This window comes from Rhinoderma darwinii, chromosome 3 (assembly GCF_050947455.1).
Source record: "Rhinoderma darwinii isolate aRhiDar2 chromosome 3, aRhiDar2.hap1, whole genome shotgun sequence".
NCBI lineage: Eukaryota > Metazoa > Chordata > Amphibia > Anura > Rhinodermatidae > Rhinoderma > Rhinoderma darwinii.
The window spans coordinates 204,434,689-204,459,907 of record NC_134689.1 but is presented as its reverse complement, the minus strand read 5'-3'; the positions used below and the strand labels follow the sequence as shown (position 1 = coordinate 204,459,907).

The 25,219-nt window shown below is 39.5% G+C and overlaps 1 protein-coding gene across 1 annotated transcript in view; it reads right to left on the bottom strand.

Annotated features, from left to right (window-relative positions):
• Positions 1-1,201: 1,201 nt before the first annotated feature.
• Positions 1,202-25,219, bottom strand: part of LOC142749350 (chloride anion exchanger-like) — a 33,000-nt gene continuing 8,982 nt past the window's right edge. Inside the window, exons 3-21 of the mRNA XM_075857260.1 lie at positions 21,863-22,002; positions 19,309-19,419; positions 19,050-19,222; positions 18,450-18,614; positions 16,714-16,866; positions 16,137-16,219; positions 15,471-15,618; positions 14,415-14,528; positions 13,888-13,965; positions 13,279-13,374; positions 12,253-12,359; positions 11,528-11,597; positions 11,351-11,443; positions 11,175-11,270; positions 9,173-9,412; positions 5,961-6,015; positions 3,256-3,401; positions 2,398-2,460; positions 1,202-1,587 (exon numbers count right to left, since the gene is read on the bottom strand). Of these exons, the coding sequence (XP_075713375.1) occupies positions 1,564-1,587; positions 2,398-2,460; positions 3,256-3,401; positions 5,961-6,015; positions 9,173-9,412; positions 11,175-11,270; positions 11,351-11,443; positions 11,528-11,597; positions 12,253-12,359; positions 13,279-13,374; positions 13,888-13,965; positions 14,415-14,528; positions 15,471-15,618; positions 16,137-16,219; positions 16,714-16,866; positions 18,450-18,614; positions 19,050-19,222; positions 19,309-19,419; positions 21,863-22,002 (2,155 nt within the window). The 3' untranslated portion in view covers positions 1,202-1,563. The remainder of the gene's footprint in view (positions 1,588-2,397; positions 2,461-3,255; positions 3,402-5,960; positions 6,016-9,172; positions 9,413-11,174; positions 11,271-11,350; positions 11,444-11,527; positions 11,598-12,252; positions 12,360-13,278; positions 13,375-13,887; positions 13,966-14,414; positions 14,529-15,470; positions 15,619-16,136; positions 16,220-16,713; positions 16,867-18,449; positions 18,615-19,049; positions 19,223-19,308; positions 19,420-21,862; positions 22,003-25,219) is intronic.

Here is a 25,219-nt window from a genome sequence, read left to right as displayed (position 1 = left end):
CCACCCAGCATAAAGTTTTCAATTTAGTGCATTGACATATTTATATATGTATATTGATTATCTCATTGTATTAATATTTTTGGGTTCAGTAATGGTTTTTTATAGTTTATGTCTGCAAAAAGAGGATGTGGCCTTACTTGAATACTATCATTATTTATTTATATAAAAACATCATCTTCCATTGCCCTGTACATCTTATAACATCAATTACATAATAGTAATAACCCTGCCATATGGAAGCGTAGAAGAAGGCGGTGTGGATAAGAACAATTACAAGTCTATACATTATCTTCTAGCCCTGCAAAGGTCAGCAGAACAGGAACGGAGCAGAAGTGTATTATTTTCCTATTTGTGGGATCTTTACTATTCCAAATGTCTAAGAACCATCTAAAGTATTAAATTCCAATTAGGGATTCACAACCTGCACTTCCCTATTATATGGAACTTAAAGGGGTTGTCCACTACTGGACAACGATGACCTATCCACCAGATAGGTCATCAGTGTATGATTGATGCAGGTCTGACACCCGGACCCCACACTGATCAGCTGCTCCGACTGCCTCCAGGCACCAGATGTTATTGCACCATATGTATCAGCTTATCGGTGCGAGGTCCGGGTTTCGGACCCCCACCGATCATATACTGATGACCTATACTGTGGATAGGTCATCAGTTGTCCCATAGTGGACAACCCCTATAATGATACTTGATAAACTTATTTTTCTCAGTTGTGGTTTGATGATTTATAGTTTACTATCATTCCGATTTTAGCACTGACTTCCTGGTGAGCTTGTGCTTATATACAGCAGTTAATCTGAACAAGCAGAGCTGCGGTGGGAAGGTACATGGCAGCAGTCTGAGCCTCGGAGGAGAAAGGAGGTGAACTTTAGACACCCTACAATTAGGCTAAGTCACTGATCATAGCTATGTCTAAATGGAGCAGGGATAGCAAACAGCCAAGACTGAAGAAAATAAAGTAGCACGTAACCATTACACATAGGTAGTAACTTTTTAGATTGTAACTGTACCAACATTTTAAGCTTAGAAACAAGGGGCAATGCAGCGTGGCTAATCAATGAATTATCAACTCTCTATTTGGCACTCCTGGCATGATGTCGTGAGAACGAGCACTGCTCCTACATGATAAGAAGTGCCGTTTGGGATCCCACAAGTGGCAGTAAGTGTACACATATTGAACCAGTCTTATGAATGGTTTAAACTTTAATTTTTTAGTAATATATTTTTTTAGTAATATTTTTTTGTTGGTCTTTGCTCTTAAATTCTAATATTTACATTTGGGTAGAATAAATGCAATATAAATAAATACAACAGGAGGGAACAAATTATAATAAACCATTTACAACAGTATTGCAGAGTTTGGAAGAAAGGGGAAAACTATCATAATTAATGGTTAATATTTTCTATCTGGACTTAGTGTCTTTACTGGGTTTTTTGTCCAAAATTCTCAAGTACAACTGCAAATGAAGTATCTTGTCCATAACATCTGTGGAATAGAACAGCATCTATGAGCCCATGCATAGTCATCTATGACAGGTATGATACCTAGAACCTTGTTTCAAGTCCCCCCTAAAAAAAACAAAAAAAGAAAATGTTCAAATTGGATAAATCAGTCAAAATAATAGAAGTATTTCCTGTAAAACCTATCTATGAGAGTAATGGGTAGTTACACACAAGCTGTGTATACTATTCTATGGTGAAATGAGAGCTAGACAGCACTGGACAGTGATAGGATTAAAAAGATATTCCTTAACAGTGGTTCAGTAGAATGAGAGAATGGATAATAGTTGACGTGGACTGGAATTGCTGGGGGATCCAGGTCCAGTCGTTTTTCTCGTCTTCTTTTTAATTCTGAGATAGACTTTAAAGTATAGCACACTTTGAGCTTCAGTTTACTCTGGGACTGGAGAAGCCCCCAGACGTCACTGTCAATAGATGAACAGTGACTTCAGGGGCTCCTCCGGTAGCAGAATTCCTGGCCAGAGCTGTAGCAGCCAAAATGTTATGTTTTAAATGCAGATTTGGAGCTCTGTATCACAAAAGCAAAGCTTTGGCGCTATAAGAATATATTGAGAAAATGATCATCCCCGAATTTTGGACATAAAAAAGATGATAAAAGGTGGAAAGTCACTTTAATGATAATGTCCACTTATTAACACCATGTCATTTTTAGGTCCAACATTCTGTGCTAATAAAGTTTTTCATTTCTTAATAAATCTTTATAGTAATTTTAAGTTTCATTTTTCTAGTACAGAGCTCCAAATCCATTGTATACATATGGCGCTAAATGATAAAAATCAGTGTATCTGCAGTAACCAATTTTCTTCCTTTCTTTTTTTTTCCATGCCATCGGTACCTTAGTTATATGATCAAACTCACCCTCAATTCAGTGTGAATGTTTTGTTTTACAACTCCATTTACAGAGGAAAGATTGACTGCTTCCTACATTAAAAACAATGGAAAGAAGAACATGAGATTACAGATTTGTCGATATCTCACTCGCGAGACTATAAAAATTGGAATTAAAAAAATGTAACGTGTGTTTACATGCAGCGATTCCTCAATATGGTAACGAAATTATAATCATAGCCACTTGGTGCGGGGTTCAAAGTCTAGATGAGTGGTTTCAAACTATCGAACTACTGCATTTACACACAGCGATTTTAGGTTCTTAAGCTTACAATTTTTAGCTTACCTGGAGATCTGCGATCGCAGTTTCAACTCAAAAGTAGTCGGCTATGAGTTTTTACACGTTGAGACGATCATAAGCAACGATGAAAATGTGTTGAATACTACACATTACCGAATCAAGTTAAGCCACCTTTATTTACTGTGACATCATATTATTCCCTCGACAAATGACTAGACATAGTAGTGGATCTTTATCAATGCACGAATATCACATTTAGTACAATCATAAAAAGTGAGTAGGGTGAGACTTGAGTCTACGTTAACAAAATATCTGCGTGCGAAATTGGTCAACTCAGACCAATTTCAATATCTGTAAGATTTATGCTTGTCAGAAAAAGGGGGCAATTCCCATATAAAGCAACATTTTCGTTCTGATAAATGGCAGTGAGCTATGACAGGTAAGCGCCTGTTCCGGACAATGAAACCTCTCACAGCTCTGTATCTGCGTCGTATTCGTATGGCGCATGCTATACAGAAAATGAATACCAGTACTGTGCACCAGTAATAGCGAATATGCCCCATTGTGTCAGCAATAATGGAAGTTACCTTGCTTAGCCCAGTTTTCAATGTGTGTCCCATGCCTTTATTCTCAAGCACCTGTAGGACTGCATCATGGACGGTGAGAAAAAGCATTGATGTTTTAATCTCGTCATCAAAAAATGAACTTCGCTTTAACTTCTCCACCACAGAATCTGTTGGATGCAGATATGCTAATGGTTATAATTCAAGTAAAATTCACATGGCTGCTGTTTAGATCATATTTTACTATTGGATCAGATTTATTGCTCAACTTTTGGCAGTTTTGAAGAATAAAATCCAAGGGATCACCACATAATATATTGTGAAGCAAACAAGAAAGCCTATTAAAGAGAATGTATCGTCAGAAAATGACGTGTTGTTTTTCTTCACATTATAGTTTTTCATGTCATTTTCTATAGTAGAAAAATAATTCCTGAAATCGACAATTTTCACATTGGCCTCTAAAGCTGGCCATACATTAGGTATTTCAGACGGCCATTTTCTAAACGACTTGTCATTCATGGTTTGTCTGTGAAGTTGGCTTTCTGGACAACAACTTTATAAGATAAAACGGCAAATCACAGATTGGTCTCTGCTTTGATGTGTTGCCTGGTCTGGGTTTCTATTGATGGGTTGCAGATTTGTTTTTTGGAATGAACGAGTTTACAAGACGGCACTTGACAACAGCCAAAAAATATCTAAAACAGCGAATCAACTTTTCCACAGATTTCTGTATTTGGTCGTTTTCTTTTACACTCATTCATGTCACGAAAAGGCTCAGATTGGGAGAAAATCAACAGAAAATGGTCCAAAATCTCTAATGTATGGACAGCTTAAAGGCTAAGAAGACTTTTGAAGGCAAGTTTTGGATTTTTTTTTTTTATAAATAAATGATTTATTTCTTTTTGAACAACTTTTGAATTGGGTTTCATTTTAAAAAAAACAAAATTAAACTTTTTAAGATACAGCTTCTAAGTATCCTGTATACCTAGAAACTGTATCTTGCGGTCGGAGCTGAATCTGTTCGGTCTGAGGGACTGATAAGTAGCTTCGGTGAATGCTGGTCCTGGTTCATAAACTTAGATGTGATAGTTATTAGCTGTATTCTGCATGTCAGAGACATACAGGACCAGCTTTCAGCCAAGCCATCAGTACAGCTGACCTGACGGAATCTGCTTTGCCGGCAAGATACATTTTCTATGTATAGAATACATAAAAGCTGTATTTTAAATAGTTAAAAAAATAAAAATCCAAGTCAATTAAAAAGTACCATAAAATTTATTTTTAATTAAGTAACAAAAAAGTCACCATTTGGTATTTTTTTTGCAGTTATAAACACTATGCATTCATTCCATATATGCAGCCTTTCATATCAGAATTCTGAATTCATTTCTACTACTAATGAGCCACTAGAATGTAACTTTATATTAACCGTCATTTAACTTCGGAGCCATTTATTGAATCTTAAACCAGTAACTGTGAGACTCAAACGCTGTAATTTGTTGGTATGCGCCTCCCTTTGCTAAATAGCATGACAATCAGACATTATAAGCTTTTAATAACTGCTGCCAGTAGAGGGCAGAATAACTCTCTTTCACAGTGCAGGAAGGATAGAAACAAAGAGGTGATAACTGGAGTCTTCTCGATGATGAGGGAACTGTGAGACTGCATGTGGGCACTGTAGGCACTAAATGGGCAATATAATGCACTATTTATCTACACAATGCATAACACTCTCTCTCTACAGTATACAGTATAGCACTGTGTGGACATTGCTTGTCTCCAAGTAAGCAACGTGTGGCAATCCCTGGGCACCATTTATTTAGTTCAGGGGTGGGGAACGTCCTGCCCACGGGTCGTATAAGGCCCACAAAACCATTTGGTCTGGCCCTGCCGGAACGCACCGATCTCACTCAGACCGCCGCATCATTCACTACTTGGCCCAGTCCGCCTTCCTCCTGCTCCTAAATGTGAAGAACGTCACTCACATTTAGTAGCAGGAGTAGAGCGGACGGAGCCAAGTAGTGTCATTCACTACTAATGAATGAGGCGGCAGCGGTCTGCATTTGAAGACCTAAATGCATTTGCCATCAGCTGCGGCCTACTCAGACCATCTAACATCACACACCTCACCAAAGAGAAGCAGTTCCAGCCATCACATTAGGGGTGAGTTAGATGCTTGACCAAATATAGCAGGGTAACTTTTAAGTTGATAGTTTTGTATGGCCAGCGAATGATGTTATAAATATCTTAATGGCCCTTGGCAGGCAAAAGGTTCCCCACCCCTGATTTAGTTCTATGCGGACTGTGCTGTTTAGATTTATGTGGGCATTTTAATATAATGCTATTTTGTATGGCACTCTGGGCAATGTACTATATGTTATATATCTGGGCAATGTGTGACATCAGCTGGGCACTGTATGTACTAAATGGGTACTGAATGGAATGTTTTTATCTTCCCCTTGGCAGAATCCCGGAAATGTCCCTGCAGGAATGTATCAGAACAGATTGAGATAAGGCAACCAAGTATTATTTCTTTTACTTACCCACCTGTACATCTAAAAACACTTTTTTTTTTTATTTTGGATGAGAAATAGGTAAGTCATTAACTGAAGCTGCAAAGGTTGGTCCCTGTAAGAAATATTCGTTTTTCTTTTCACTGGTTCAGAAAATGAAACTATTTTTTTTATTATGCCCCATTAGGATACAGCTTGTAAAAAATGTGAACTTACAGTCTGCAGCAACGATGTACGTGTCCACATCAACCTTGATGAATTCTTTTAAAATCTGTAAAAATAATGACATTGACTAGACAATCCTTAATAATCACTCGCCTCATCTTGTGGACCATTATTGTTTTATTTTGGACTATGCATTCACTTGTCAGTATTGATAAGCTGTCCATGATAAAAACATTATTTTATTATAATTTTGGACTAGAATACAACAGGGGCGTAGCTAGGGGGGGGGGGCAAGCGGGGCACGTGCCCCGGGCGCAGTTCAGAGGGGGGCGCCAGCGCCACCTCCTCCTGCACTATAATTGTACCTGTGTCGCAAGGACACAGGTACAATTAGAAGCAATGAATGACCGGGCACGTTCCGTGCCCGGCCATTCAGCGCCTCTCCACGAATGAAGCGACTGGTACCTTTTGTACCAGTGACGCTTCCGTCGATGAAAGGCGCTGACTGACTGGCAGGGAAAGTCATCCTGCCCAGCCAATCAGCGCCTTTCATAGACGCTGCGTTCAACCCCCTGGAGACCTGCGCAGAAGAGAGCAGGTCTCCATGGCTGCCGGACGGCGTGGGAGCGGGAATAAGGTGAGTTTGAAATTATTATTATTTTTTTTTTAAATTGTAATAGAAGTGTGGCTGTATCTGCGGGGGGGACTATATCTACTCGCGGGGGGCTTTATCTACAGGGGGTGTCTATCTACAGGGGGACTATATCTACAGGGCTGGGCTATATACAGGGGGACTATATCTACAGGGCTGGGCTATATACAGGGGGACTATATCTGTTGGGCTATATACAGGGGGACTATATCTGCTAGGCTATATACAGGGGGACTATATCTACAGGGGGGCTATATACAGGGGGACTATATCTGCTGGGCTATATACAGGGGGACTATATCTACAGGGCTGGGCTACATACAGGGGGACTATATCTACAGGGGGGCTATATACAGGGGGACTATATCTACAGGGCTGGGCTATATACAGGGGGACTATATCTACAGGGCTGGGCTATATACAGGGGGACTATATCTACAGGGCTGGGCTATCTACAGGGGGACTATATCTACAGGGGGCTATATACAGGGGGACTATATCTACAGGGGGGCTATATACTGGAGTGGGCTGTCTATAGAGCACCATATACAGGGGTGGGCTATATAGTATATAGCCCCCTGTAGATATAGCCCACCCCTGTATATGGTGCTCCATAGATAGCCCACCCCAGTATATAGCCCCCCTGTAGATATAGTTGCCCTGTATATAGCCCAGCCCTGTAGATATAGCCCCCTGTAGATATATTCCCCCTGTATATAGCCCCCTATGTATAGCCCACCCCTGTATATAGCCCCCCTATGTATAGCCCACCCCTGTATATAGCCCCCCTCTGTATATAGCCCCCCTCTGTAGATATAGCCCCCCTGTGTATAGCCCACCCCTGTAGATATAGCCCAGCCCTGTGTATAGCCCAGCCCTGTGTATAGCCCAGCCCTGTGTATAGCCCAGCCCTGTAGATATGGTCCCCCTGTAGATATGGTCCCCCTGTAGATATAGTCCCCCTGTAGATATAGCCCACCCCGGTATATAGTCCCCCTTGTACATATAGTCCACCCCTGTATATAGTGCTCCACAGATAGCCCACCCTTGTATATAGTATATACAGGGGTGGGCTATCTGTGGAACACTATATACAGGGGTGGACTATCTAGTGGAGCACTATATACAGGGGTGGACTATATGTACAAGGGGGGGCTATATACAGAGGTGGGCTATCTGTGAAACACTATATACAGGGGTGGACTATATGTGGAGCACTATATACAGGGGTGGGCTATATCTACAGGGGGGCTACATACATGGTTGGGCTATCTGTAGAGCTCTATATACAGGGGGCTATATACAGGGGTGGGCTATCTGTAGAGCACTATAGGGGGAGTTATTTGTGGGACACTATATATAGGGGTGGTTTATATGGGGGCACTATCTACAGGGGGCTCTATGGCAGGCACTATCCACAGGGGGCATGGTGTGTGTGGGGGACACAGTGTATGTCACTATTATATTTAGGGGCGTAGTGTGTGGTATAATGAGAACTTTATCTTTATTTATAGGTGCAGAAATGTTGGAAAAGTGAGAAGCTGAAGACATGTGAGCGGCAAACTGCAGAAATGGGCTGTCCCCGGGAGAAGTCATCATAGAGGTCTGGACCGGATGGAGAAAAAGAACTAGAATCTGAGACGTCACCGGTGAGTCACTTAATGTAAATGTTCACTCTGCCTCTAATCAGTAATGTAGTCACTGTGTGATCTGCAGCGAGATGATGGGTGGTGTGATAGGATTTATTTTTTGTGAAACGCCATTTCCCAGCATATCCTCACCATTGTTCTGGCTATGCTGGGAGCTGTAGTTTTACGCCGTACAACCCTGTACAGCAGGGGTTGCACTAAATTGAGCTGTATTTGTGCTGGGGTTGTATATATGTACTGAGCTTGGTTCTGGTGTTGTGTATAGAACCATATTGCTTGTAAAATGTACAAATAATTTTATGCTCGCGTTACATAAAGAGAAATGACACGTCGATTGGTAGAGAAAACAAACACGGCGAGGGGGAAGAAGATGTCGGAAAAGAGGTTGGGGGGGCGCCAAACTGAATCTTTGCCCCGGGTGCTGGAGAACCTAGCTACGCCTCTGGAATACAAAAACAATTGACAAATAGACATATCATATATGTTCATGATGTTAACTGACACTACACAGTCGTGTGCAAGAGCCCTCAGGTTACAACTCTGGACTTCAAACGTGCAACATGTGCTATACTGCAGCGTTTCCCTGCAACATGCGGGAGCAAGGTTATCCCCATCAAATGTATTTCCTTATGAACAAAATGGTGTCTCTCTGGGTTAAAAAAACAAAAATGTTTTGATTCTTAAGATCTCTTATTTTGTTCTCACGTGAACATCTTGTTCCAGAGAACCATGGTCAGCCAAAGCCGTTCTCCTTTACGAGGACCCTAGCTCAGCTTCCTAAAACCCTTTAACAACTTGGGGGTACATAAGCCCAACATGAATTTTAAGTCTTCGGGTAGAGGTGTGTTTTAATTACCAGGACATAACAATTCCAGGCCAAGCCGCTACAAATACCACAAATAGGCATAGAAGGCTATGGTATTATCATATGTAAAACAGAACAACTCCACTGTTATACTTACTCCTTTCAAAGCTTTCATGCCTGATATATCAATGAATGACACTGCCCCAAAGTCAAGGATTAAACTATGAAGGTCTATTCTTGGAACGTGGATATTATTTGGAAGATCTGCATTCCAGTCAACGACAATGGGCAGATCTGCAGTGTTTATGGGTTGGTCCAGCTCTTCAATCGTGTTGTTGTCCAGTTCATCTTCATCATCTGACTCTTTATAATCATTTGATGTACATATAACACCTTTCTGAAGAATGACATTTTATGATAAAATATGAGATTATTACTTTTAACTTGAACATGTTTATTTGCTATATCAGACAAAACAAGCAGTTTCCACAGGTCCTTCTCATTGAATTAGAATATCATCAAAAAGTTAATTTATTTCAGTAATTCATTTAAAAAAGTGAAACTCATACATTATATAGATTCATTACACACAGAGTGATTTATTTCCAGCATTTCTTTTATTTTAAATATTGAAGATTATGGCTAACAGTTAATGAAAACCCAAAATTTAGTCCCTCAGAAAATTAGAATATTGGGTAAAAGTTGCAGATTGTAGACACCTGGTGTCACACTCTAATCAGCGAATCAACACAAAACACCTGCAAAGGTTTCCTAAGCCTTTAAATGGTCCAACAGTCTGGTTCAGTAGGCTACATAATCATGGGAAGACTGCTGACTTGGCAGTTGTCCAGAAGACAGTCATTGACACCCTCCACAAGGAGGGTAAGCCACAAAAGGACATTGCTAAAGAAGCTGGCTGTTCACAGAGTGCTGTACCCAAGCATATTAATGGAAAGTTGAGAGGGAGGAAAAAGTGTGGTAGAAAAAGGTGCACAAGCAACAGGGATAACTGCAGCCTTGAAAGGATTGTCAAGAAAAGGCCATTAAAGAATCTGGGGGAGATTCATAAGGAGTGGACTGTGGCTGGAGTCAGTGCTTCAAGAGCCACCACACACAGATGTATCCAGGACATGGGCTATAACTCTCGCATTCCTTGTGTCAAGCCGCTCATGACACGGAGACAATGTCAGAAGTGTCTTACCTGGGCTAAGGAGAAAAAGGACTGGTCTGTTGCTCAGTGGTCCAAAGTCCTGTTTTCAGATGGAAGTACATTTTGCATTTCATTTGGAAATCTGGGTACCAGAGTCTGGAGGAAGAGTGGAGAGTCATCAATCCAAGTTGCTTGCGGTCCAGTGTGAAGTTTCCAGTCAGTGATGGTTTGGGGAGCCATGTCATCTGCTGGTGTTGGTCCACTGTGTTATATCAAGTCCGGAGTCTACGCAGCCGTCTATCAGGAAATTTTAGAGCACTTCATGCTTCCCTCTGCTGACAAGCTTTATGGAGATGCAGATTTCATTTTCCAGCAAGACTTGACACCTGCCCACACTGACAAAAGTACCAATACCTGGTTTAATAACCACAGTATCGCTGCGCTTGATTGGCCATCAAACTCATCTGACCTAAACCCCATAGAGAATCTATGGGGTATTGTTAAGAGGAAGATGAGAGACACCAGACCCAACAATGCAGACGAGCTGAAGGCCGCTATCAAAGCAACCTGGGCTTCCATAACACCTCAGCAGTGCCACAGGCTGATCGCCTCCATGCCACGCCGCATTGATGCAGTAATTCATGCAGAAGAAGCCCCGACCAAGTATTGACTGCATATACTGTACATACTTTTCAGTAGGCCAACATTTCGGTTTTAAAAATAATTTTTGAAATTGGGCTTATATAATATTCTTATTTTCTGACAGACTATTTGGGTTTTCATTAACTGTTAGCCATAATCTTCAACATTAAAAGAAAAAAATGCTGGAAATAGATCACACTGTGTGTAATGAATCGATATAATATATGAGCTTCACTTTTTGAATTTAATTACTGAAATAAATTAACTTTTTGATGATATTCTAATTCATTGAGAAGGTCCTGTATTACATTGAGCTTTATAGAAAGAAAAGCAATGAAAATTATATGATGTTGTGCTTCCCACTTACCGATGTGACATGTAACTCTCCTTTCTTCACTAATTTTTTTAATTTTCTCAGAGCCTTATTCCGCTTCCGCAGAACCCACAGAGGATTAAATCCCGCCTTGGAATAATAAAAAAAAAATGTGTTTATTACAGAAAAAACATATTATACGAAGAGTAAAATGTGAGTGACAGACTTACAGCAGCAATGAGTTTATCTTTGAAGAAAGAACTATTGGCAAAAAATAGTGGAGATGGGCATCTGAAAATCTTCAGTCCTTTTGGCTCCCAGATCTGTGCAGAGTAACACAAATTATCATCTGAATGAACAATATCTGTAAGTACACATTCCTGGAAATAATATCTGGTATGACTTACATCACTGTAGTCCTTCCTATTTCTGTAGATGTCAGTTTTTTCAATATTAGCTATCTCTGCAAACTTGGGGCTGAAGGAAATGGAAAATGATGTCATAAGATTACATAGAATACACAACATGACACAGTAAAAAAAAGTTCTCTACATTATACCTTCCCAACGTGCCTGAGTAGTAGTGTCATTTCTGCATTTCATTTAATAAGAATATGCACTAATAATGACTGGATCCTGTAGACCACATGTTTGGAAGGTGACCACCTGATCTGTGCTTAGGTTTTTTTGTAATGTGGTGGTCACCTTGCCAGGAGGAGCAATACATCCTTTTGCTTATACAATGATTTAGGCACAAATAATCCTTTCAGTGCGGAGAATCATAAAGCAATCTATTCATACAGAACTAACACTAACTCAGCAATGGAAGCAGGAACTCCATGATAGAGAAGCCAGTGCAGAAAAGTTGCCGGGCTAAGAAAACAAAAGTCTAATATTTAAAAAAAGAAGTGGATTTATCTATCTGCACATATACTGCATGACATGAGCGAATGCGAATGTCTTTAGCACAAACATAACGCAGCCACTGCTCCCGCTTATCAAAGCTGAGAAAACATAGATCATGGGCAGTGGATGATGAACTTTGAGGGATAAATGCTGTCTCCAGCCTGCCAGGTTATCATTAGCACGTTGTATCTAAATGACCTGAAATATGCAATGAAACAATTACTTACAACTGAACACGGAACACGACTGTCAGAAGTTCAATTCCTACACCAACAGCAAGCCCAAGATCCAGGCCAAGAACAATAGATGCGATGAAAGTCAAGATCCACACGAGCTGTAATGAATAATCATATTGGGGCTGATTTATTACTGTTTGGGTCAAGAATGGGTCTAAATATGCGTAAAAAAAACTGCCACAAATTTATGGTGGCAAATACTGTAACCCTCAAAAATGCTATAAGGAAGAGAAAAGTGTTTAACAGGTCATACAAGATGCACCAAAATGATCATGCAGCATGCAGTGTGATAAATTTGGCGCATTTTGCGCCTGCCTGATCTAAGCTTACACTGTCTAACTATTAGACAGCATAAGTATTGGGCCATTTTATTTTATACAGCGATATAAAGAAGTCAGTGATTGGTATTCTCATTTCTCTATTTTAAGTATTTTGTTTATTTATATTCAATCCTGTGAGTTTTAGCCTATGTTCACACGGAGTATTTTGCAGGAGGAATATCTGCCTCAAAATTCAGTTTTTCACTGCGTTTTTCGCCCGTGGCCATTGAGCGCTGCGGGCATAAAACACCGTGAAATACGCTCTCTCTGCCTCCCATTGAAGTCAATGGGAGGTCAGAGGCGGAAACGCCCGAAGATAGGGCATGTCGCTTCTTTTTCCCGCGAGGCAGTTTTACTGCTCGCGGGAAAAAGACGCCAACGCCTCCCATTGAAATCAATGGGAGGCATTTTCGGGCCGTTTTTGACGAGTTTTGTGACGCGGTTTCCGCGTCAAAAAACTCGGCAAAATACTCCGTGTGAACATAGCCTTACTGTTATGTTAAATAACCATATACAACATGTAATTAATTTCCAACAGTGCACATTATAAGCATTCATACATGTTATATCATCTATTTTATGTATTTCCGTTATACTTTATAAATATAACGAGATACAGGTAAAACTGTTCCAACTATAAATATAATCAGACAATTACACCATAATATAATAAAAATAATAATAATAATGTGCTTACACAATCAAACTTATCTTTCTTAAATATGGCAGGAATTTCATTGAACTTCATTAGCATTCCTTTTAAATTCACCACGATTACCGCTGCTAAAACTGACTACAAAAAAAAAGAAAAGATTGTTTTGTGATAAGTCATGATAATGATTATTAATATGGTAAAAGTTGTGAAGGAAAATACAATCCAGTATTGCTGAAAATGTATATGCCTCAATTGTCAGCATTCAAAGTTAAAAACAGTGAAGGAAGCCCTCAAGCCTCACTACTTTATGCCGCACTTATGTTCATATTTCTTTCCTCATATACGAACTGCTTAGCTACCTCCATTATTATAAAAATGTTAGGGCTGTCGGTATTTGAGGTACAAAATGGAGTAACGTGTTCAAACTGTATGGACTGTCCACCATATTTTCTCCGTTTTTGTTTTCTTCACTTTTGCGCCTTTCCGGCACCCTCAGTGTCTTAAAATGACATAAATCCATATCAGTTTACGAGGCTTATATAGCTGCAGCCCGCTAAAGTTTATTTACAACAAAAATAAAGATATAACTAGTGTCTGCGTATTACCATTGCACATTATGTTATATTAAACCACAAGGGGAGTCACAGGTACCTTTGGTAATGGTTCTAGGAGGTATCCAATAGCCAAAATCACAATTAAGACAAGCAGGCCAGATATTATTCCAGCAACCTACAACATAATAAGATTAGAATATACATAGTCATTACAGGTGTATTTCTCCCGTCTATATAGCAGCAAGATCATTTTAATGTAAGAAAACTCGACCAAGTTTAAAGAGTGTTCCCACAATGAAAATGAAAAAACTTTAGGCCAATTTTACTATTGGTGTTGCAATAGAATTCTGACCTAAGTTGCACCTTGTTTTTGGCCAAATTATTTTAGACAAAAATATCAATTAAATGCAAAACTTATCCAACCAAGAGGTGGTATAAAGTTAGAGAAAAGTGTCTATAGATGCACCAAATTTATCATGACCCACTGTGATAAATTTGGCACATCTAGTCTAATTCTAAGCTGTCTAAATTTAAGATAATATTAGCATATCTGCCCCAGTATGTATTTAAAACAGGATACATAAAGCATAATTGAGAATTTCAAAATTATAGTATCTTTTCTACCTGGGTTTTGCCACCAGTGCTTTCTTGTACAGATGATCTCGATAAAGATGTGCTTGCAGCAAATCCTTTAAATGACCCACACAGTATATTACTCAGTCCAAATGCTATTAACTCCTAATGCAAAGATAAAATAAATAAATCAAAGCACGAACAATATTTATCAAACAAGTAGATGAAACACAAACATACAGAATTGTACTTATACCTCCGTATGGCTCCGATAATGTCACACTTTAAACGTGCAATGCCTTATCTCAGAGAAACAGCAGTAACAACTAATCTTATAATAGTTACCTATGTAACTTTCTATGTGGCAAAGTGGCAGTAAAAACTCATTCAGACGGTCGTTTTATGAATCGCTACGGTACAGGGGGTGTAATGTGGTGGCCATGGAGTTCAATGAACCCATACAGTACCTACATACTTTACCTCCGATTTTATACGGGGGGCACCCATAAGTTTTTTTCCTCACAGATTCAAAAAAAAATTGTGGCATGGTGTATTACGGAGGTATTCTCTGTAAGGGTATGTTCACACGCAGTGTTTTCAGGTGTATCTCATGGCGTTTACGCCTCGAAAAATGCCTGAATAAAATGGAAGCTGAACGCCTACAAACATCTGCCCATTGAAATCAATGAGAAAAACAGCGTTTAGTTCATACAGGGCGTCTTTTTACGCCTCTGTTTTAAAAAACGGAGCGTAAAAAGACGCTCTGTAAAAAGAAGTAGCATGTCACTTCTTGAGGCATTTTTTGGAGCTGATTTTCCATTGAACACTATGAAAAACGCCTCAAAAAACGCCTGAAAAGAAGCCTCAAAAGAAGCTCCAAATTAAAAGAACCAAATTAAAAAAAACGCCTGAAAATCAGAGGCTGTTTTCTCTGAAAACAGCTCCGTATTTTCATACGTATTTTAGTAACCGTGTGAACATACCCTTATGGTTCTAGGTTTAAGAATACAGAGCCTACAAAGGTACGTCAATTTACATATGCAAAAACAATACTGCATGGATCTGTTTATTCTTATTTGACACGCTTATTTGGAACACGTTTCATACCTGGTTCCCATTTATAGTGTAATTATGTTTGATGGCATACACCTTAGCAACTGAAAAGGCCACAGCAAATCCAACAATTGCAATGGAGAAAGAATTAGCAATGCATGCTTGAAAAACCTCTAGACTTGGTGCAACTGGGGCCTGATATCTGTGTAAAAAAAAGATTAATATGTATCGGAAATGGAACATAATATAAATTATTTTCAATTAGAAAAAAAAGAATTTTTGCGCCTTTATAACACTAGATCATTTGTATGGGAGTTTAAAGTGTTAACATCTCAAAAGTCCAAATGTGATCTCGTAGAGGCCAAAGGGAACAGTCGGGTGGCCTATGGATTTTCTATACCAAAGGGTCTTTGGGTGCTCTCAAGCAAAGACTTCTGAATTAAATGTAATTTTTCAGGACAAAATGAGAAAAAACGTAAATAAACATCAGTTAAGTAGATGTATATATTTTCAAGGCAGTCATTATAGTCGTCTAGGGGTACGTAGAGAAAGGGGGCAATAACTTACTTGTCCACATCCCTATTCTGCTTGTTACATACCACAACCTTCCTTCCTGAAAGGACTGTAGGCTTCAACAAACCACCAATTGGTCTATTGTACAAACATGGCTCTAAAGCCCTGTACTAAGGTCAGATTACCTTTAACACATGAAATATTTACCCTCTTTGTATGGGTCCTACAATATTTACTCCATATTTGACTTTGAAAGTAAATGCATAGGACACCCCTGCAGCAATTATTGTCTGCAAATAAAAAGAAACAGGAGATATCACATAAGATATACTGCCATAAACACTCAATGAACTTAAGATAATTCACATTTTGTTCATTTTAAAAGGTCTTTCAATAGATAGGAAACCTTAAATTACATTTATTTGTAATCTACTTTTTACCTTAGAGTTCCGTCTTTCTTCTCCTATTGTACACTCATCTGGTGGTTAGGGTTGAAATTAAAAGTGTGTGGGTTGTTGCGCGGCAATTTTTCTATGTAGTCTGGACCGCCCCCTAACTGTCTACAAACAGCTATGATGGGGTGGTCCAGACATCCCAGCCAGTCTGACGTGCAACAATCAACACATTTCAGTTCTGACAAGGAGATGAGGCTGCAGGATTAGGTTTACCAGCACTTCATTAAAATTCCTACTTAACGTGAACCTAAACTTTAAATGTCATGCATATTCGTGTTATGTAACAGGCACTGCCGATGTCAGTCAACAAAGATGGTAGCAGTACTCACCATTATGATTTCTATAGGAATTGGCACTGGCAGTTTTGACTTATAACGATTGTTGAGTTCCTTCACAATGTACACACAGATCATTACGATAATTGCTATGACAAGATCAGCAACATTGGTTTTAGTTATTTGAGTAAATATACTCTTCAGTACCTAAGAAAATGATAAAATTAATTAATAACTAGTATAGTGAAAAAGCTCAAAGTTATGAATTCAGAAGACAATGAAAAAAATAAAAATTTTATATATATATATATATATATATATATTTATATTTATATATATTTTTTTGTCATTCTTTATTTATAAACATCTGCATTAAACTATAACAACAGGTAGGGCAAATGTGGATCAGAAAATTGAAATCCATTAGTTACATTGCACCATTAAACAGGTAGGAAGAATCGCATACATTTAAGGCTTGCACATGGCAAAGCTGTGTGCATTGATGCTGTGCAGAGGTACACGGAGTTCCTGTGGCATCGTACTACGCTCCATAGTACAAAGTCACAGGCACTCCTATTCCGCTGTATGGTTCCATCCGTATGGCTTTGTATTACGAACATATTCTTCCATAACAACAATGCTTTTAGGGGAGAATAGCTCTATAATATTGAATCTAATGGCATGACAGAAAAAAAATCAAAGTCATAGCGATACAGTAGGGACGCACAGAGATTTATGGGTGCCAAACTACAGCTTTGTACAACTCAGAGGTTGTAGTAGGACGTAATTTCAATATAATTTTACTCAAATATCTTCTGGAGACATCCTAGTGTTCAGACCCACACTGGCCATTTGTCGGGTCCGTCAGAATCCAGATTGGCTAATACATTGTTTAGATATAGGCTGCCCAGCCTAGGGCCAATTTCCACGACTGGACAAGTGGAACTGCTGTGACAAGTGGAACTGCAGTGACCCCTAACAACAGACAGCGCTGGCGTATGACCAACCAGGTAGTGATCCACAGAGGTGTGTTCTTTGCCTCTCAATCGGTGAACGTGTTGCTAGGAGCAAACACTCTGAAGTGGAAATCGTGCAACATCGACATTCCCAATCTCAGTCCAGACTGCTTGACGGTTGTGGTTAACAAGAATAATGTTATAACCCTGTGTTGCCAAGATACAGCAAAAACGATGTTGAAATTAACCTGTTTCGGGTCTGTTTTGCATGGGCCCCTTTACACGTGTATATGCATGGGGAGTGCTGTCCTCATTTCGTGTTACAGTTTGTAAATTTGTAGTTATTCATGTGGACTGGTGTGGTATGTGTGCTAGGGCCGTTTTTTAGTCCCAGTCCGGCCCTGCTAGTGTTCACTTTTCATGAATGTATTATTTTACTATGTAGTTTTGAGTCAAGCAAGTGTATTAAAGTTGTTGTCCCATTAGTACACTGTACCATGTACTGTACCTTATTAGGGCAGGTAGACACCACTTCAAAGAGTGGATCCTACTCTAAAGGACTCAAAATGACCATGGATTACCTGGTTGCACATTAATTTCAATGGGTACCAAGTAATACCACATTTTATATAAAGCCGTACGCAGCTTCTACCAACTTATTGTGGTAGGTTTTAGCTGCTGGACACACAGGGATCAGATAATTGCCAACAGGTCCTCATTTAGAGTAGAGAATAATCTAGGTGGCATAATTCCTATCATCCATAATAAATGTTACTTTTCCCCTGCTCCTCACAATATAATTAATAATGATACAGTCCTGTATAAGCTACTTACATAAAAATTTGCAAGTGGCCCACTAATTGAACTGACTTTAAGACCAAAAATGTATTTCAGTTGTGATATCACAACTTCAACGGCGGCAGCAGTCGTGAAACCATTAATTAAGGGCTCAGATAGGTAAATAACAATGAATCCAATTTGAAGAAGTCCCAAAGCCAACTAGAAAAGAGTAAAAAAATTTTAATAGCATTTCATTACTTTCAATAAAAACATATATTCCCATCCAGCATGTTGCATTATGCTAATTAATCTGAGGATTTATGAAAACATAATTTGTTGTGATTTTCATAATTCATACGTTTTAGTGTAAACTATGAATCATATTATACCAGAAGTCTAAAGTATTATATTTTATGTTTTGTATGTGTATCTTTACATATGCATAAGTGCATTTCCATGATCCCAACACAACAGGAATCAGTGACTGGCCCAATCATGTGTCTTTCTTCGAAGAATATTTCCTTAACTGTGTTGAGACCCATGATTGCTGATCTCATTTTTAAAACTAACATTGGGGAAGGCATTGTAGCACAAAAACAAACACATGTATATGATTACTTAATAAAATAATACATTTCTATGAATTATACAGACCTGTATAATTCCAACTAAAAATGTCAGTGACGCTGCCACGATTATTCGTTGGTCATTTAACAAATTTTCAGCAGTGGTATTAGTAATAGTAGAATTTCCGTTGCTCATGGTGTCATCGGGAACAAGACTAGCTACCACTGAGCCAACCATCAGGCTTACAATAGGGAAAGGACCTACAAAAAATATCTGCATATTTTAAAAATAGAAGTCCCAAGCCTCTAGAATTTTTCATTAAAATTATTTAACAGCTACAACTTACCAGCTGATATATGTTTTGATGTCCCTAAGAAAAAATACACCACAACTGGGAAGAAGGATGTATATAATCCATAGCCAGGAGACACATTGGCAAGTAGAGCATATGCTAGACCTAAAATATAAAGTGTAATTATAAATTTTCAGTCTTCCACTCCACAAAAATCTATTTTTATTTTTTTAAAGCAATTATTTTTGTAAAGCCCTGAAATGCTTCAAATGCATTTTCATCAACGTGTGACTAATAGGAGGCCAACCCCTGGCACCCAACCTACCAGCAGTATGAAGGGGCTGTGGTACTCCACTGAGCGCTTGTAAAAGATTTGCCTGACACAGCTTCTGTGTCGACGCCCGTGGTTAATCAGTCTGCATCTGTGCCTAGGTCTGGTAGAGTGACTCGATCTGCTACCACTCAGGCTGGTAGGCTCAGGAGTGGGAGAACCTATCACAGCCTGGCCAGATGGTTCTAGCTCCCGCCCTTGGTCTATGTATACCTTCATTTGCTGCGTTTACTTTGCCTGTGATTCTCTCTGGTTCCTGGCTCTGCTGTTCCTGCTACTTACATTTGACCTGCTCCATATTGACCCTGGCTTGATTGACTACTATTCTTCTGCTCTGCTTTTGTTACCACGTACTCTCCTGGTTTGACTCGGCTCGTTCACTACTCCTGTTGCTCACGGTGTTGCCGTGGGCAACTGCCCCACTTCCCTCTCTTCTGTGTACCCTGTCTTGTGTTGTCTGTCGTGCACATATTGAGTGTAGGGACCGTCGCCCAGTTGTACGCCGTCGCCTAGGACAGGCCGTCCAAGTAGGCAGGGACTGGGTTGCGGGTGTATTAGGGCTCACTTGTCCGTCTCCCTACCCCGTCATTACAGCGCTGTGGCCTATTTAAGTAAAGCAAAGCAGCTCATCATACATGTGGCTGATCAGTTTGGGACTTGGGGATAAAACCCCAACTATTAAGGTGGGTTTACGTGGGCAGATATGTGTCTATAACAAGCACCAATCATTACAGGTCGATTGGCACACATTTAAAGGCCCTTTACACATGCCAATGTAAACCGTATAGGGGCGAACGATCATTAATATTATCGTTTGATCCACATACAATTTATATAATATTGGCAGCACATCCCCTTTTTACATATGGACAACGATGCTTTGCAGGGCAGCATAAAAGATTAAATCAGGCGACGAATTAGCGTTTGCTTGTTCGGCGGCCAATCGCTGGCCTGTTTACACAGTGCAGTTATTGTGAACAAGCATCCTTACGAACACGCTTGTTCATTGACCCGTGTAAATTGACCTTTTTCACACCTTTTCACGTTGATTGCACATCTGTAGGATAGGCCATAAATATTCCCCCCCCCCCCCCCCCAAAAAAAAAAATTTTTGTTTAACTTTTTGCTGCATTGACAAATAAAATTCTCTTACATTATTTCACTTGTGCCCCCTACATACTAGTTCAAACAACTTGTCAATAGGAAGGTGATACCCTCATTGCTACCTTTGGTTATATGTATGTTGTCCATATATGTAGGGTGGCCACCCAGTGCATATTTATTGATGTATTATAAAGATTTCTTGCGTCTTAACACCTGGGTATAAACTAAAGAAAGGAGAACAGCAGCACCATAGTAATAGTATTATATTCTTGGTGCATGCCTCATAGAGACTGGATCCAAAGTCCCAAAACTCAAACAGCAGGAAAGAGATGAAGGGAGAACTCACACATTGCGACCTTTCATCTCTTCACAGGAGCTGCTTGAGAAAGGCTCATGTGTTCAGCTGAAATGTTGCAATAGGTATAAACTAATTTGCACAGAAGCGAAACCCTTGTGTGTCATAAAACTTTATAGGATACTATTGATTTGTATGCCAGGTCTATTAGCTCGAAGGTCCTAACAACCTAACAAGAAGAGAGCGCTAGTTTATCTAGACTGGCTGGTCTATGGACCGTTATTTGCTCTGGAGCGGCCAGAAAAGTAATAATCAGTGCCATACCCGTTGAGGAAACTATTGCTTGTCTAACATGACACCAGTGAAATCTCCCTGCCCGACCTAGGACAATATGGAAAATCACTCCTGCCAAAACAATTTAAGGCTACATTCACATGAGCGTGACAGATTTACGCGTGTAAAAAACGCACGTAAATATGTCAGTGAACGTTGCATTTCACGTAACGTGCTGTTGCTGCGTGAAAACTCATGCATGTGTGAATAGTCCCATTGAAATCAATGGGGCCGTGTCCAGTGCATTGTTTCAACGCACAGCACACGGACGAGATTCACGTTCTTGTGAATGGGCCCTAAGAATGGTGGGGATTCCAGAATGTATTAAGAGTTCCAGAATGTATATATTCAAGTGAATAAGCCAAATTCACCCATCCAGTGTGCATGTTCAGTCTAAAAGGGGATTTTTCAGGAAACAAAGTGACAATCAATGATTGTGATGCTCTGCTCACTAGTATACATGTGACTAGAAAATATGTATCTAAGCATGTCTTTGTAATGATTCTTTCTTTGTGTGATATTCATATTTACACTGGTAAACTCACCTTGCAGCACAGCCACAAGTCCCGTAGTAACTCCAGAAATTATATCACTGAGAATCCATTCCTTAAATCGATAGGTAGGAAGCCATGAAATAATAGGGAAAAAAGATAACGCAATTCTTTTTGCTTTTTTTGAGGAACAACTGCAATTAAACACAGACCAAAGAAGATGTAACCAAAAATATCATATAGACAAACAAAAAAAATATGTTAAAAATATTCTACATGGACTTCCAGTTCCTGTCATTTACAGCAGTATCGCACTACATGCTGTGTGCCCTGCATATCCCGCATTTGTGGACCAAGACAGTTTAAAAACGGCGTATATTAAGGCCCACCCGTGGCATACCTTTCACTTAGACCATACCGCTGGACAGGATTACTACTGGGAGGGAGAGGTCACGACGCTGTGGCCTATCTTGGGTGTCGCTCAAGTTCCCGGGGGTAACACCTTCTTAGCTTTGCTGGGGAAGAACGTGGCGGGAGCTGGTGAAATCGGAGGGGCCCTCACCTCTGGTGAAGCGGACTATGTATATTAATATAGAGTGGCCTTGTCAAAGCAGTAGCAGGTGGCCATCTCTCCAGACTTTTTTTACACTCAGTATGGCCTGCATGTACATCTGAAGGGCTGGTTTCTTAGAGTGCATCTTACCAGGTCAATTACCTCGAAGGTCCTAACAACAAGAGAGTGCTAGTTTATCTAGACTGGCTGGTCTATGGACCGTTATCTGCTCTGGAGCAGCCAAACAAGTAACAAACCGTGCCGTACCCATTGAGGAAACCATTGCCTGTCTAACATGACACCAGCTAAATCTCCTTGCCCAACCTCAGAATTTTCACAAAAGGATGACGATCTCCTTTCCCTTAGAATGGGACTCAATCGGATTTGCTACTGCTAGAATATTAAAAGAATGGGTGTTCCAGCATGTATTAAGGTGACAGAGCTACAGCGCCTCTGTGAACGGGATCTACTAGAGGCGTTGGGCCAGGATTTCTATTGTAGAAAGGGCTCATCGTACTAGCAGTCATCTTGCCAAAAGAGACAATGGTAAGTTATCATGAAGTCACTGGATTTCAATGACAAAGTTGCTCTGTTTATAACAACTCAATCTTTGAAGTGCTGAGGGGCAAAAATGCTTCTCTTTGAAGATTTTTGTGCTGAGGTAGCAAAGAAATGGAGAACCTTCAGTGAAGACTGTTCTGCCCTTTATCATGGCAAACAATGTTTCCAGCTACAATACCCAGCACTATTCCGAGTCTCCAGACGGCCGGACGACAGTTTTCTCTAAAGGAAGCTCTAGATCATCCCCGATCAAGATCTCCGCAGCAACATTCTCGACACAACAGCAGTGGCAAATATCCGCGAACATGAGCCTTCGCATCATGACCTGATGGGGCCAAATATTACAGAACTGTAAAGAATAATGGACACCCAGACTGAAGTGGTCCTTCACCTTCAGTAACCTGGGGACATGACTAATAGGTCTATCACCCATATATTCTCTTGATAACTGTCATGACCCCCGACTGAACCCTTAATTTCCCTTGCCTAATTCTACAGAGTATGTATGTGTGATCCTATCAAAGAACAATTTGACCTCTGGTTGGGCCGATTAATAGCTTTAAAACTTGTTCTCAATTGTTATGTTTTGGTCATATTGGTATTCCGATGTGTGTATAATGCCCCACTCATTAGACCAAATGGTTATTTTCCATTCCTCACTGGACTAGTTTGGCATTCACATAAGGCTTGGAGTTGTACTTTCTAATACTTTTTTTGACCATAATGGAATACAATATGGTGATCTAGTTATAAGTATTTCATTAAAAGGACCAACAAACTGCATGTGACAAGATGTTATTCAGCAGATAACTGTTGTAATAAACTGTGAACCAGGCTCACCACCCAGGCAAATAAAGTCAAGAATGGTTAGAAATACTAGTATCTAAACACCTATCACCCACCATCTAACCTAATTCAAAGACAATCATGTCACATGATATTACTATTCTGTATTGGAATTGAACAAAACATTAATGGAAATATTTATGTGTGGATTTTGACACCGATTTTACCTTCTCAATAGAATGGCTAACATTCACTTAATTTCCCTAGGTAATCTGTAACAAATATTACATGCTACACATTTTTATCGAGGCCTCTTTTGAACCGATTGGTCGAAACCAGTTGATTTGTACAAAAACAATTTCTCAAACCCATTACCCTGCCAGTGCAGATATCTTTTTCCTTTGCAAATGTAAACAAGAAACGCATGATCATTTATCTGTATAGAGGTAACATATTACGCATGTAGTTACTCATAGAGAAAGTTATTTGTCTAATTAGCCTTTAACCCAGCAGGACAGGGTCTAGTTTAGTTTGCGTGCGTTCTGAAACAATACAGCTACTTTATCCATAAATGATAAAGACTACAGAGTATAATGTCTATGTATACTACAGCAGTGAGTTCCCAGGATTTTCTAAATAGATGAATGGTAGAATTCACAAGTCTGGTATCAGACTATGAGACCAAAAGCTATTCTGTGAATATGACCCCCATAGTATGGATTTATTTCTAGATTGTATATGACAGATATGTTGTATGAAAGGGAGATGAACATCTCTTAAGTCTCTTTCACATGGCAGTATTTTGGTCAGTATTCTGCTTCAGCATTTGGAAGCCATAACAAAGAGTGGATTCTACATAGAGAAAAAGTATAATGGAAAGTTTTGTATCTCTGCTGTGTTATGGACACACTCCTGGTTTTGGCTTACAAGTAGTGACGCAAAATACTGACTAAAATACTGATGTGTAAAATAAACTTTAGAGATCCCCTTTGTTTGGAGAAGTAATAAAATGCAGAAAAATAACGGAAAATGAACTCAAACAACAGAGTGACAAAAAAATATTTGTTAACATATTTGCATATAAAAAAGGAACGCTACATATTGGTTTATACATGTAGGAGGTAGAAGGTCACAATAGTTATCACTGGTAATAACTAGGCTGGTCTCCACATGTTTGCAGAGTGAAGAATTCCAAAGGTTAATATGTTCATGCTTCAAGTGAAAAAGAATGAGTAGCTCTATACCGTTATCTATCAATTACTTGTTGCTTGAACATTTATTATTGACTAATTGTAGGAGTCTCTGTAGGTTTTTACTAATAGTATTTCTCCACTTTATATCCTCTGAGTCATAATGAGTTTGCTAAAACACTGGTTCATTTTTGCTATACTCTATGAATACATCTCCATTTTACTGAAAACAACTCTCTTCAATGCTGTAGTTCATGAAAAAGAGGTTACAACTATAAAATGATGAAGGGGAAACTTTCAGGGAGATAGATCTCTTAGATT